The sequence below is a fragment of the Acanthisitta chloris genome, unplaced genomic scaffold (assembly GCF_000695815.1).
Source record: "Acanthisitta chloris isolate BGI_N310 unplaced genomic scaffold, ASM69581v1 scaffold22298, whole genome shotgun sequence".
In the NCBI taxonomy this organism is placed as follows: domain Eukaryota; kingdom Metazoa; phylum Chordata; class Aves; order Passeriformes; family Acanthisittidae; genus Acanthisitta; species Acanthisitta chloris.
The window spans coordinates 1-13,993 of NW_008688933.1; the positions used below are offsets into that span (position 1 = coordinate 1).

The 13,993-nt window shown below is 36.4% G+C and overlaps 1 protein-coding gene across 1 annotated transcript; it reads right to left on the bottom strand.

The window, feature by feature from the left end:
• Window positions 1-6,304: 6,304 nt before the first annotated feature.
• Window positions 6,305-12,433, bottom strand: SYT4 (synaptotagmin IV; the record flags this gene model as incomplete). The annotated part of the gene is made up of 3 exons (XM_009081238.1): window positions 6,305-6,958; window positions 9,968-10,088; window positions 11,619-12,433. Coding segments are annotated over 3 exons (1,244 nt in total), but the record flags the coding sequence as incomplete, so codon positions are not given.
• Window positions 12,434-13,993: the final 1,560 nt, after the last annotated feature.

Sequence of the window (13,993 nt, forward strand, 5' to 3'; positions counted from 1 at the left end):
GACACTGGAACAGATTGCCCAGGGAAGCGGTGGGTGCCCCAATCCTGTCTGTGTTCAAAGCCAGGCTGGATGAGGCATCATGTTCTAGTGGGGGGAGCTGTCCCTGCCCATGGCAAGTGAGGTTGAGACTAGATGATTGTAAGGTCCGTTCCAACTCCTAAAATTCTATAATTCTATGAATGTAACAACAGTTATAGTGTTTCTAAATGATGCTTCTTCACTTGCAGTTTCTAAATAAAATAGTCTTAATATGCTTCTTTGCCCATTTTGAAATCATACACCTTGGATTTTGTGGTTTTTTTCCCCTGTTTGTTTTTCTGGTTTTTTCCTTTTTTTGTTTTCTTTTTGTTTGTTTGTTTGTTTGTTTGTTTATGTGGGGGGTTTGTGATCCATTTGTTTGGTTTTGTTGTGTTTGGTTTGGGCCTTTTTAATTTTTGGGTTGGGTTGTGTTTTGGTTTTGCTTGTTTAGGGTTTTGTTTGTTCGGTTGATTTTTTTTGTTTTTGTTTAGACTAGAAGAAAGACAGTGATCTTTTTGCAACAACAAATTGCATTGTAACAATCTACTCTGCTTTGACTTACAATCCGAAATGCTATGACTCACAACTCCTGCACGTGACTACTACCTCAGCCCTTTTAAACAGAGGCAGGAATATATTTCCAGAAGCTTTACAATACCTTGGCTGGGGCTGCTGCAGCTTCACGTGTAGTGCATAGTGAGGGGGGACAATGGCACATGCCAGCAGGTGAGATTTTCAGTGTTAAGAGATGTAATGTGGGAGGAAGTTTCAGTCTGGAGCAATAGTGCTTGGGAATGGCTGTGAAGGGGTGGCTGTGATGTGACTCCTCAGGACAGCCTAGGGACTACAGAGAGGCAACCACTGATAGTGCAGTTCAAATAGACAGATGGCTGTCAACTGTTGGTGGTCTCTGAGCATACAGCAGTAGTTCTGGGTTCTGCTTCTAGTGTTGGAAGTTCCCCTTGGGTTTGGGCTGCTGCTGGGGAAGTTTGCTACTTTGCACATGAGGGTCAAGCCCACAGCTGCAGAACAGACACAGGAATCACGGCAGTAGTGAGTGCACCACAGTGTGCTGAGACATGGCCCTTTGCCATGGGGCTGAGCAGGATTGCTGGGAAGAGGTGGATTGGTAATCTCAGTACACCAAAGGGCTTTGCAGAACAAAACAGGGGTAATTATTTGATGTAGTTCCAGACCATGATGAGGAAGGGTCTGGTCTATGTTTGAGGGTGGCTTTCAAAATAGGTAGAGCCAGAATTTTATGACTTCTGGTAACAGCCATAACAGAAGGTGACCCCATCTGCAACTTCAGAGCAAGTACCTTGTCCTAGTCACTGAGAAGAACAAATAGGGATTTGCCAAAGAAAGCTGAATTCAAAACTTGCATCTTCACGGAGGAGAAAAAGAGGTTAATAGTTACTGGAGATATCCTCTACCTGGACATTGGTCCCCAATCTGCTGACCTGCCCTGGTGATGTCTTGTAAAGTCTGGTCCTTGCCATGAGACCAGGATCTCGGTTGCTACCAAAGCTTTTCCAACCCTCAGGCTATTACAGCTCTTCCATCTGGGCATGAACAGTACTGTCAGTGTGAATCCAGAGCATGTCGAAGGTGACTATGGAGCATTGAGTGCAGGGGTAAGGCATAGGGGCCTGTGTGGTGTCCCCTTCTGCTACTGAGACTGAAGAGGCTCAAGCAGAAGTCAATTCATCTTTCAGGACAATGCATGATTTTGTTTCTGAAGGTGCAATAGGAGTATTCACATTCGTAACTGTGGGACATTCTCTGATTATGCACATAGTACTGCAGGTACATAATGGCAAAACTAGTATAACAGTGCAGACATAGCAAAAGCACAATAAAGGATAAAACTTTTATTTCTCTTTTTATTGACTTTGATTCTTCTTAACTAGAAATTTCTTCCACACTGCAACTGTAAACAGTGTTCCAAAGCTGCCTCCAGATCCAAGTCATGTTACAACAGCTGTTCAGTGATGGAAGATTAAAGATATTATGGAAAAAGGTGTGAGAACTGGATAAGACTTTTTGAATTAGGACAATTGCTCAGGAGTCAGCAGCAATAAAGCAAATAAATGTCAGTGCCAGTTATAGCAGCCACCAGAATGCCATAAGTTGTTCGACATCTTCAAGCGACATCATGAAGCAGAGAGCAGGTAAGAATGTAACAGCTTATACAGAACATATTTGAATCTTGTTTTAGGAAAAGAAGTGTTGTTCATGGTCATCTGTGGCTATGCATTTTAACCATGTGTGCAGCATGTTGCTATCCATGATGCTGTAAAAATATAAGGGGTTTACAGAGTAGTATTATACCTCAGGGATTTGTCTTGCAATGAGGAAGACATCTATAAGGGCTGTCTTCAGGAGGACTTGTCTGTTGCAGCAATTTGAGATAAAAATAACAACCAGAGGATTAGCCTTGATACTTCCCCTGAGGCTGGGCTACATTGTAGATGGAAAACCTAAAGATATTCTTGATCTCTGATCTAAAGAAAAGGGTCTGGAATGTGAACCTTGTGAATCAGCAGTGTTTGAGAGAAAGGAAGAGCCTACATGGGATGGAGCAGAGCAGTCTCATACTTGATACCTGTCTCTTGGGGTCAGGATATTTGCCAGAGGAACTGTGCCAGCTTATAACCATGGAAGATGTTTTATTTCATGCGTCTGGCTAGTGGATTCTGTAACTGATTTCTGTGACAAGGGTCATGGATCCCTTCCAGGTAATTGGTTGTAGGCTTACAATAAGAGTCCTTAAATGGCAGTGTGTATCCCAGCTACAGCTGTCTTCTTCTTTCTCTAACTTTTGGCTCTGTACTGGTAAATACCCTAATATAAATTTAGAGACCATGGAAGCAAAGTGCGTGTTTGTGTAGAGCACTTAAATGAATGCTTTCTCTAACTTAACTTCCAAACTCAGCTGACAAGCTGGTGCCTGATGTGATTTCCTTGCCTCAAAGGAAGCAGAATAGTATGATTGGCCAAGTGATATTTTCTTTCATCTGTAAAACAACTAGAATATCAGCAGTATAGTGTGACTTGAATTTTGCTTCTTCCACCTAATATGCTAGAATTCATTCTTGTTTATGTCTGTGTGTCTGTCCCTGTAGGGTGCATGTAGGGCTCAGATTTTCTGTCACAGGCCATGTCCCGGGCTCTAGCCTGAGTGTGCAGTAAAATTCAGGACTAATGTAAGTATGCATTAAGAAGCTAGAAATAAAGAACATGTGACACACCTAGGTAGTATTTGGCAGAACAAGTCTAATCTACCTCTGTGAGAAGAGGATGATGTTGCAGGTCAAATGTTTTTGATAGAGGCGTAAGAGAGTAGACTATGAACACACACAATAGCAGAAATCTCTAGAAAACATACATTGGTAGGATAACTGTTTTGAGATGGGATGAACAAAAGCAGCAGTTTATTCTTGTCTTACACACATGGCACAACATACAGAACCAGCACAAATAACTTACAAAATCTCATACACCATGCTTCCTCTTGAATAACTTCTATTAAGTTACAACACCATAACGAATCAGGTATTTAGTTACAACAGATCTCCAGACATGGATAGTCTCCCATTCAAGGAGTTATTATTTTTTTAAGCTACTTAGACAAACATCATTTTTTTACATGTTTAATACAGTACAGTATCCTTAACAGAGTTCAAGATATTCACAATGAGAATTAAATACTTTAAAAAACAGCAGAATTACTCATCTCAGCACAGGTCTACATTTACTCCTGCCTTTTCTGGTTTACAAGTGTGTTACAAGTCATCTTTACTCAATTTTCCAAGGTAAACATTGTTTTAAACTAAAAAAAAATTAAAACCAAATAAATAATAAAAAATTATATTTACAGGGTTTTTAAGATTTAATAAAAATTTCTTTTATTCCCTTTCCCATTCCTAGCCCCCTACCCACAACAACAACTGCCATTTAACTGGTAGAAATATTAATCCTCAAGCTCTTATAGAAACTCACAAAAAAAATAAATTTTTGATGACTTGTTGGATGCAAAATGAAAGATGACCACAGCCCAGCATTAATTCAAAAAGATGGAATTGTTTTCTCCTAATGTCAGATTTTGTGTCCATTGGAGACAGATGATTCCTCTCATCTGATTTTAAGAAATGATGTATTACTTATGGGCCAATATGCAAAACCTCCATCGTTTTTTAATTACAAGCCCTCCCACTCTCTCTCGTGCAATCTCTTTCAGTATAGTTCTTTCCTTGCTAGAAATTGTAATAACTCTGGTTATGTGATACTGACTTAAACTATCCCAGTCTCCACTTGATCAGTGTATCCCCTTGTCCATGGTCCCAGTGACATTGCTGGATTGACTCAGAAGAATTTTGGTCTGTGATTGCACTTCAAACCCCACTGAAGTTTGTGGGCATCTTTCCTTTGACTCGGTGGCTTTGGATTAGCTCTGCTTGAATGTGGCTGGCAAATTCTAGCCCTTAAGCAGTTAATCAGCTTTCTAAAGAAATAATCAAAAAAAGATTCCTCTCCTTTATACATACAATACGCAATGTTTTTACATTTAGCATTATCATAAAAAGCATGTTTATGTTATTTTGAAAATGTATTTTTACAGAAATTTATAAACACTGTTGTATCAAACACATTCTCAAAAACTGGAGAAAATACCGACACAAAACCTGGAAGAGCCTCAATGGAATTCTTCCAGTACTATTTGTCTACTTGCATATTTCATATTTCAGTGTCCTTTCCTGCAAACATAATTTTGCCTTATGAGAACAGGTAAAGTAGACAACAAATCCCCAACAGTTTTGAATATGACCTAGATCTATTGTTTAATGAAAATAGTTTGACATTCGATGTATGTTTGGGTTTTTTAACCCGGCATGCCCATTCTGTTACCTTTACTCACATTGATCAATACGTTAATTCCCAAATAGTCTCATTCACTTCAATGGCATTACACATGACAAAATGACATATGCAAAAATACTGAAAACACTTTTCCACTTTTTTAATCCTTCTTATGTCAACAACTCACATCATCATCTGCTTCTTTATGTATATTGTAATTGAAAATGAAGTAGGACTAATATATTCCAACAATTCTGTATCAGAAATTAGTGTACAAACTTTAGGCAATAATCTGCTTGCAGTTGTGCTATTATTCTGACAACCTGAAAACATATCTGGTGTGACTAAGACTAAATTTCACTGGTCTAAAAGTTTTATTTTTATACTTGTTTGTGTTACTCTTGATATATCCCCAACCTGACACATTTTAAGTTTAAATAGACGTGTCACACTGACATGAAATCAAGATGTAATTTTCCCTTGCCGTTACCAATTTTCAGTGCAACCTGTAATGGATATTAATTCATATAATCTAAGTGAAATATATGTTCCAATTACTTTGTCTATATAATAATGGAGAAATGATAGTGTGAGCTTAGTTTCCTATCCTGCAAAAGGTTAAAAATCCATTTAAATTTTTATGTTGTAAGTAGTTTTGCTGACTGTAATGGTATTAATTGCAGCCCAGGAAGTCAAACAGCAGAATAAGATTTTTTTCTCTGTCTCACTATTTTGTTTATTCTTTAATGAAACTTGAAAAAAAATAAACAAACAAACCCACAACAAAATCCCCCTACCTTTCCTTAAGTACTGCTGAATGGCTAAAATATAATTGGTGAAAGGTCGTTGACTGTAATAGCCTGTATGTTATCTCATCTCAACAGATATGCTTTTCTATGGCTTGAAATGTTTAAAGCATTATTCTACCTAGAGGGAAAAAATGCAAGCCATATCTAACCCCAAATTTTCACTATACTGTAATGTGTACAGTCACCCGTAAAGGAGCCCTTTGAACAAAAAAATGTATGCTAACTTGTTCAATAATTTGAAGAATGTTTCTATTTTGGTCACTGTAACAAAACAAGATATACATACACATACTAAAAAACTCCAGTTGTAATAATTGTATAGTATTTCCACACATAAAACAAATAGTTGCACGTGATGTGACGTGTAAAGCAAACTGCTGAAAACTTCTTCAGTCTTTGGAATGAACAAATTATATGTGACCAATACTTACAAAAAGTGATTGAATTTTCATAAATGAAGGTTTTTGATGGAGGAATAGAAGATGTTCTCCCCCTACTCACCCTTACTCCCCATGGCTTTTATAGATTCATCCCCTTGCCCAATAAGCCACAGGTGAGTTTTTTATTTAGATCTAGAGAATACTTTAATGAGGTTAGAGGTTATCTGCTTCTGTATAACAGTACTAATAAGGTTTCTAGTGACCTTTTCATAAAACATAGTCTGCTCTTCTCGAGTTTATAGTGCTGCAGAAGTTACAGTTTATTTAAAATCCAGAATATGAATCTGATCTAATTATGTCAAAAATCTAATGAAATAGAAATTCCGTTATCTACTGTGAAAATTTAGTTACCTTCTCTTCTGATAATTCAATCCAGTTTTATTCCAACCCTTTCACCCCCTCAAAAAAAAAAATTGTCTTGTAGTTAAAATCCTGTCATTTTACATAGCAAAGAAAAAAGCCTGCTCCTTGCCTATGGAAATGTATATAGTTTTTGAAGTTCCAATGCCTCTCTGAGCTGCTAACCATCACATAACATATGCCATTTGGCAATTTGCCTCCTAGGATATTCACATATTTCTTTCCAGTGCTCTCCACCTGTTCCTTCTGCTGAAGATCCCAGGGTTAACTGGCCAATGACCTCATTCCTTGACCCACTATCTGAATCTAAAACCAAAAATTCTATGCTGATATCATCAAGACCCTCACAAGGAATGTCAAAGACAAACAATTCATTGAACACTGCATTGGGACTGCACTTCTTCACATGGGTTTTCTTTTTAGAAATTCTCTTCTTAGCATGGTACAGGTTCACTTTGACATAAGGGTCTGCAATGAAAAGAAAGACAAGCTGTTGAACACATATTGTTTAGAAATACCTTGATGAGGCTAATAGTAAATTCCATAACTTTTCAACATAATTACATCAAAATGATTAAGTTTCAAATTATTAAAGGAAATTATTAAATATAATCCAATTTTTTTTGTTTACATCTGAATTAACCCCTTTATTATCACCAAAGATATGATCAAGACAGCCAGTGAAATTCAGTCTGAGATCAATTACAGGTGTCTCCTTCATGAGATAAATCCTATCCTGCAGTCCATTAACCTTAAGAACATCTCTACTACATGCAAAGGTGGTCTGAAAGTGCACAAAATTATGATAAACTCTGAAAAACATTTGTGAGTAACAGATATCTGCTTTTCATATGCTTTACCACAGGATAATCATCAGCACTAATAAGACTTATGCAAAGAAAAGCCTTAGAAAGGAAAGAATAAACTTGTGCTGAAAGAAATTATTAATATATGTGATATTTCTGTTGTGGTTCTACCAAAGTCAATGAGCTTGATTAAATTACTGTCACTGATTGCTATTGAACATATTTGACACTAAACTTAAATAAAGATATCTTTTTTGTTAGGATATGCATTTGACTTGACATCTGTGCAGTACTGCTATTGAATAAGGGAAAGGAATATGTCTATATTTTTAGCTATCAAGCAACTTTGAGTGTTTGCATTCCTCAAAACTATTAATTTGTTGTGAGAGTCCCTTGTTATTGTCTTCAACAATGGCCATACTTCTTTCAGAGGAATTCTAGAGAACATTTTAAAAATCATCTCCTTCAAGTACCTTGGCATTTATTCAGTGCAAATGTGGACCTGATTCCAGGTTTGTATGACACAACAATGCATTACAAAATGTTTTCTACTGAACTCTGTCAAACAAGATAGTCAATTTAAACAAGCAGCCAATAAACATCAAGGCTAGTTGAAAAAGTAAAATTAAAACTGAACCATATTTAGAAATGATATGTCAGAGTTACCAGCCTGTTGTGGCTGGAAGTTTAAAAGGTACTTATTTCTTTGAACTGACAATATTTTATGAGGCATAGAAGATAATAGAATACCTTTTTCATACTTTCATACTCTATCACCATAATAAACATTTCAGAGAGTCTAATGCAATTAAAATGTTCATTGCCTTTGAAATTAGTATATGTCATACACACATAAAAATATCAACATAAATATCCATCAGTGGATTCACACTGGTGTTTGTTTCTTTTTAGAGGACATTTTCTGATTGTTACCTCTGATCAGCTACGAGATTAAGCTGGAGTGTTCCACCTGATTTATTAGGTCTATTAGATACCTCAGCACCAGTGATCAAGGGAACCAAGGAGGTTATGAAAATGAAACAGCTTCTGAGTAAAAACAAATTGCCTTCTTCCCAAACAGGTTGAATTAGGCAGTTGTTTAGTTTATCCCGTATAAACACCTTTTCACCCTCCTTCTTGTCCAAGATTAATGTTGGGATGAGGGGAAAGTCAAAGAGGAGATAATGACTGTCATGAGTGCAGTATATTACTGGCACCCAAATATCTATTAAACCTGGCCTTGTTGTTGAACAAAAAACAATGAAGAATGTTCTAAATGAAATAGTGTCCAGATCTGGCATGATTGCCTACAGAAATGATGTACTTTCATTATAGTTAGTAAGGCTGTACTGAGGGAAGAATAAGGAGCAAACAAAATTTATAGCTTTACTTATAGAAGGTGCAGTAAACAATTATGTAATTTGGATGTACTGTAGGGTCCAGGTGACTGTTGTGACTATGAGGGCTAATTTTATCAAGTTATTTTTCCACCAGGCTAAGCCTAAGCCAGGCTTGGTCTGTTGAGATCAGCTTGCTGTTGTACTGTCTTCATGAAACTTCCACTATCTCCTGTGACTTCGGAGTTGATTGTTAAAAGTATATGTGTTCTTTTATGGTGGAGTAAATGCTTGGGCTCCCATTTACATCCTTTCTCCTTATGATGTGTGAACAAAATTGAGATCAGAAGGAGGATTTTAATGGGATTTCCTGAGAGTTATCTGTGACTTTTTAAATTGGATCCAGGATGGGTTAACTTTGTAGATAAATTGTAGTATTTCTTGGTATGCAAAATGAAAAGACTGTATTACTGGTTGTAGTAGTTCTTATTAAGAGGTTCCCAGAGCTACTTCATCTTCTGGTTCTTTCAAAAAGATCCTATGAAATGAAAAGCTGTCAGTCTTATATAGAATCATCATCATCATCAGTGCTACTATTGTCCTTTGTTGTGTACTGTTGCTTTTGTGTGGTTGTTGCATCCTCACATATTGTACATCAAATTTCATACTCTAATAAAGTTATCTAGCCTTAATGTGCATCTAAGTGCAATTCTAGATTTGACTTCAAAGGAGTTCCACAATGAGAAATTGCATAAGACAAGAAGAAGCGAGGGAAAAGCCTGATCCTTCTTAGTGTACCGCAAGTTTGGCTCATGACAAAGCACGGGTGTTATGTTACAGCCTGCTTGCAGCACTGGCACAGTTCACCTTTTCACCTTGCCTAGTAATGCTAGTGCTCAAAAGACCAATTTCAAAGCAGATGTAACTGGTTGCTTTTCCTGGTGCAAAGCTGAGATAAATCATATGATGATCTCACTCAATACTGATTTTCTACAAATAAACTGGCATTTTTTTGTCATAAATAAAAGCTTTTAGTGTCTGAAAACAACATCTTAGGGCAGATGGATTCTGTTCAAGACAATCAGAGAACGCTTTGGTTTCCACTGCTAACAAATGTCACCTTATTTTGACATGATAGAAGAACATATTTGTAAAATATATACCCTAGAAAGAAAGCATTGACCTATATTTGAATAGAATTAATAGAGTGTAAATAATAGAAGCACCATTTCTGAATTTATGGAATATTTTCAGTCTTTGAAATGTCACATTTCAGCTGTATTCTGCCATTCTGTTTTCTATTTTTAAAGCATATTCATTATTAAAACCGTTACCTGATAAACCTGACACATCAGATTTAGGTAGATGTCTGGCTTTTAAAACAACCACAGTGAGTGTGTTTGTTGTAGACTGATAGCAGAGAGAGACCAGTAATTCTCCACGTCCAGATGATTTCTAAGGAAATTAATGAAAAAACAATTAAAATTGTTTGGAAGCAATTATGTTGACCAAGCTTTAAACCAGAATAAAGAACATTTATAAACTGTCACATAAGTGTTTGCTCTGAAACTGTGTGAAAGGATATAACTTATGGAGCTATACTGATTTACATTATGAATACAGTTTTATTTTGCTGTAGTTATATAACTCTTCTTATGATTGGTTATTAGATTGAACAGAAATAATTAATGCAGGAAATTATAGATTGGTATGGCATCATTATTTTCAGAGGGTAAAAATGAAATCCCACACCCTGAGAAAAAACCATGCCTCAATAAAACACTAAAACATGTAAAGTAAAACAAAATTCCATGAAGATATATTGGGGGTAAAAAGTCGAATAAAAATACATTAAACAGTATTCAGTAAAGTATTTTGAAAAGGAGGAGTTCAAACTATTTAAACTGTATCCCCTGACACTTTGTAAACAGTACGTCATGAAGTAAAGATGAGATCAAAAATTTTTTCTATGACTATTAGATTTGAATTTTCAGAAGTTCATCCCATGGGGAGAAGGAAGGCAAGGGAAACAGAAAGAATTAGTACTTTATCTACAAGAAATTCCAATAAGTTATCAACAAAAGATCAGTGACATAGTTATATTTGTTGCAATATAGTGATAGAATTGCAAAATAGCAGTATTAGTTACAGGTATGTTGTCTAATAGACATTTATTTGATTTGGCAATATGCTTGCTCTCCAAAAACAATCGACTTGAAAGTCAATACACATTCCACTGCCTTAGCAGAGATTAAGAGAAGGGTATGTGGTACATATGCATTTCCGTGGTTAAGCTGTGGTGGTTGTAAATGATCGTCACATTCTGCAATGAGACAACATGGTACAAAATATTTTTCTCACAGTGAAATCAGTACATTTTGCCATAGACTTCAGTAAGTCTTCAGCTTGTGCCTTACTGTCTTTAGTAAAGTTTCAGCCTGTGTCACAATTCATGAGAAAGAAAATAGCAACAGCACCAAAGTGCAAGAACACACTACTGCAGCAGCAGTATAGTCTCTGACAGGTTCTGTAACTCTAGACTGCTTACATTCTTAAATGTAGTTCAAATTAAAGATTTACATTGACTTCCATATATTTAAGAAAGAATTTTATCAAAGGCCAGGGAGGAGAAAGGGAATAATATATAAGTATTTATATTCTTTCATTTAAAAGCAATTAGAAGCAAATTAGTGTGGACTGAGGCCACTTGACTGAATATTAATGGGTTCACTCAAACCTGTTGGACTAGATGAGTGAGAGTTTACAACAGGCAATTTTTTGCAACATGCTCATTGTAATGTGTTTGGGGTTTGTTTTTTGGGTGCATTTGTGTAATGGCTTCCTCATACTGCTACTATGAAAGGATCTCAATAAATTGCATGGTGGAGATTTTTGCTTTTCTTTCCAAGACAGTAGCAGCATTACACAAGAACCATAGCTAACATTAGCACAACACTTTGAAAGTTTAAATTAAAATTATGTTACCCTAACATTTCTTTTGATGATCTCTCTGTCCATTATCAGCCTTCCTTCTGAAAGCTCAATTCCAGTGAGGGGAATGAGGACTTCTCCAATGACGTCATCTCTGGAAAATCTGTCAAAGCTCAAGACCATGAAGTGAAGTGTTAAGTCTTGAATTTGGCTATAGGGGATCCCATAAAATGTGAAAGTCTCATCAAAAGCTGGATCTAAGGTTTTTCTCAGCACTCTGGTTTTCACCTTGTGCTTTTTCTCTGGCAGGATTGTCATTTTGATGTAGGGATCAGAAGTCATTGACTGTTCATCCATTGCTGGCAGTCCACGAGCTTCTTTGATGTTCACTACAAATGCCTTTTTCTCAAAGTTGTACTCTAAGGAAAAAAAGAGAGCTCCTAGCTTGTCTTGTTTATCGTCAGATGACAGGGAAGTGATGGATTTTAAACTGTCAGGGGATACTGAATCTTTCTTCCTTTCTGCAAAGTGCTTAGGAGATGAATTTTCAAGATCTGGGGAGCTCTGCATTTTTGTGGTTGTTTTGGGGAAGTTGCCATTTAGATCTCTCTTCTCCAGGTCAAGATGGAGAGAATTTTTTGGCATCACTGGTTTGTTCTTTGATTCATTTTTGTCATCTGCTCCGAATTTCTTCTTGCTGTTGAGATTCTCAGGGTAAATATCAACCCCTTTCAGAACATGGACAAACTTATACGGAGGGGTCTTATTGGATTTGGAAGATTTCCGTTGGCAGCAGATCCAAGCAAAAAGGGAGACAGAGAAGACAAGGCCGAATGCACTAAAGATCCCAACTGCTGTAGGAATTTCATCTGCAAATCAAATAAATAGCAACAAGCACATAAGCAGCAATGCCTTGGATTCTGTGTGATATATAAAAAGGTAATAATTTAGTAAAACAAAGTGGTATAGGTTGGCAATAGCAGCAGGATTGACACACTCATAGTGCTTTACATTGTACATTTTGCTCGCCACCTGCAGGCATGAGTGTGCAGTCCTGCACTAACACATGCTTGTTATGCTAGTATTTTTCCATATACAGAGTGTTAGGGGGGAAAACACTATTTCCATCCTAATAATAATCACTGTTCATAATTTCTCGACTATCTCAACACTCTGTGTATAGTTTCTGAGTTTATATGTCTGTGAGTAATACCAGCTTTCAGAAGGTTTCAGCTTTGAGTTTATGGAATTTTTTTAGTTTGATAAAACATATTCTCAAATATGCATTACTTGTAGATACATCATCTGTTTTTCATACAGTTTTCTAGAATACTTTTTACACTCAATTAACTAATTTTTAATGGTCTGATCTCATAATTGCCTGGAGGTATCTCTTGAAAGTGAGTTTAATTGGAGGTTATAGCACTGAACAGTTTCAGTGGGATTTTCAATACTTTGCAGGAGGAAGCCTATTAAGAAAATTTAGAATAATTACATGCCAAGTATCTTTTCCAGAGGTATGTGACATTAGGTAGTCACAGGAGAGTTCAAAGCTGAAAAAAACCTGTTAAGTGTATCATGGATAGCCATTAATCTTTGCATTTAAGATGGTATGAATCAAAGCAGCGGGGAATTTATAGAAAGGGTCAGTACTTAGGAGCACCCAAGAAAAGTTTTAAAACATTATTCTCTTCTACTTTGATATGAATCTTGTGTTTTAACTGAATAAAGAGAAACCAGAACAAGTGTTACAACTTCCGTTGCTGTGTGGATACATTGCTTACATATAGAGTATCATTAGCCCTTCAAATGATGCATCAAAGTGTAAATGAGAACAACTAATTGGAAATCCAATTTTGCCCATAATTAGCATTACTGAGTTTAAACACCACACAATGAAACAATCCGAGCTTAATCTTTATTCCCTGCAACAACAGTGGATGTCCAGTAAAAAATTAATGAAATGATATTGTTTATGCATAAAGGCAATTATGTAACAGATCTGGTTCCCTCACAAATAATCATTCTGGATAAAAAAAAGCAGGACTATTCCCTTCTATGTATTATTAAAGCAGCTTCCTCCAGGTAAAAGGTGGGCAGATAAATGTGTTGCCACTATACCTTTGCTTTTTAGTGGGATAATTCAGAAAAAATCCACAACAATACTATCAGAGCAAAGTAGGACATAATGTTGCAGCACAGAAAGGATCAGGCCTGGCTATTAATTTCTTCTGACAACATTCATGTCACTTTCCTTATGCCTACAAGCTGTACCAGTCAGTATACTTAATTTTAAGAACCTAATGAAATGACTGAAAATCATATATAAAATTAAAAAGTATTTTTTCCTAAGTTAAGCATGTGTCCTTGAGTTTCAAGAATTCCCTGGGCTGCAGGGATTTATACATGGAATAAAAACAGTATAAAGC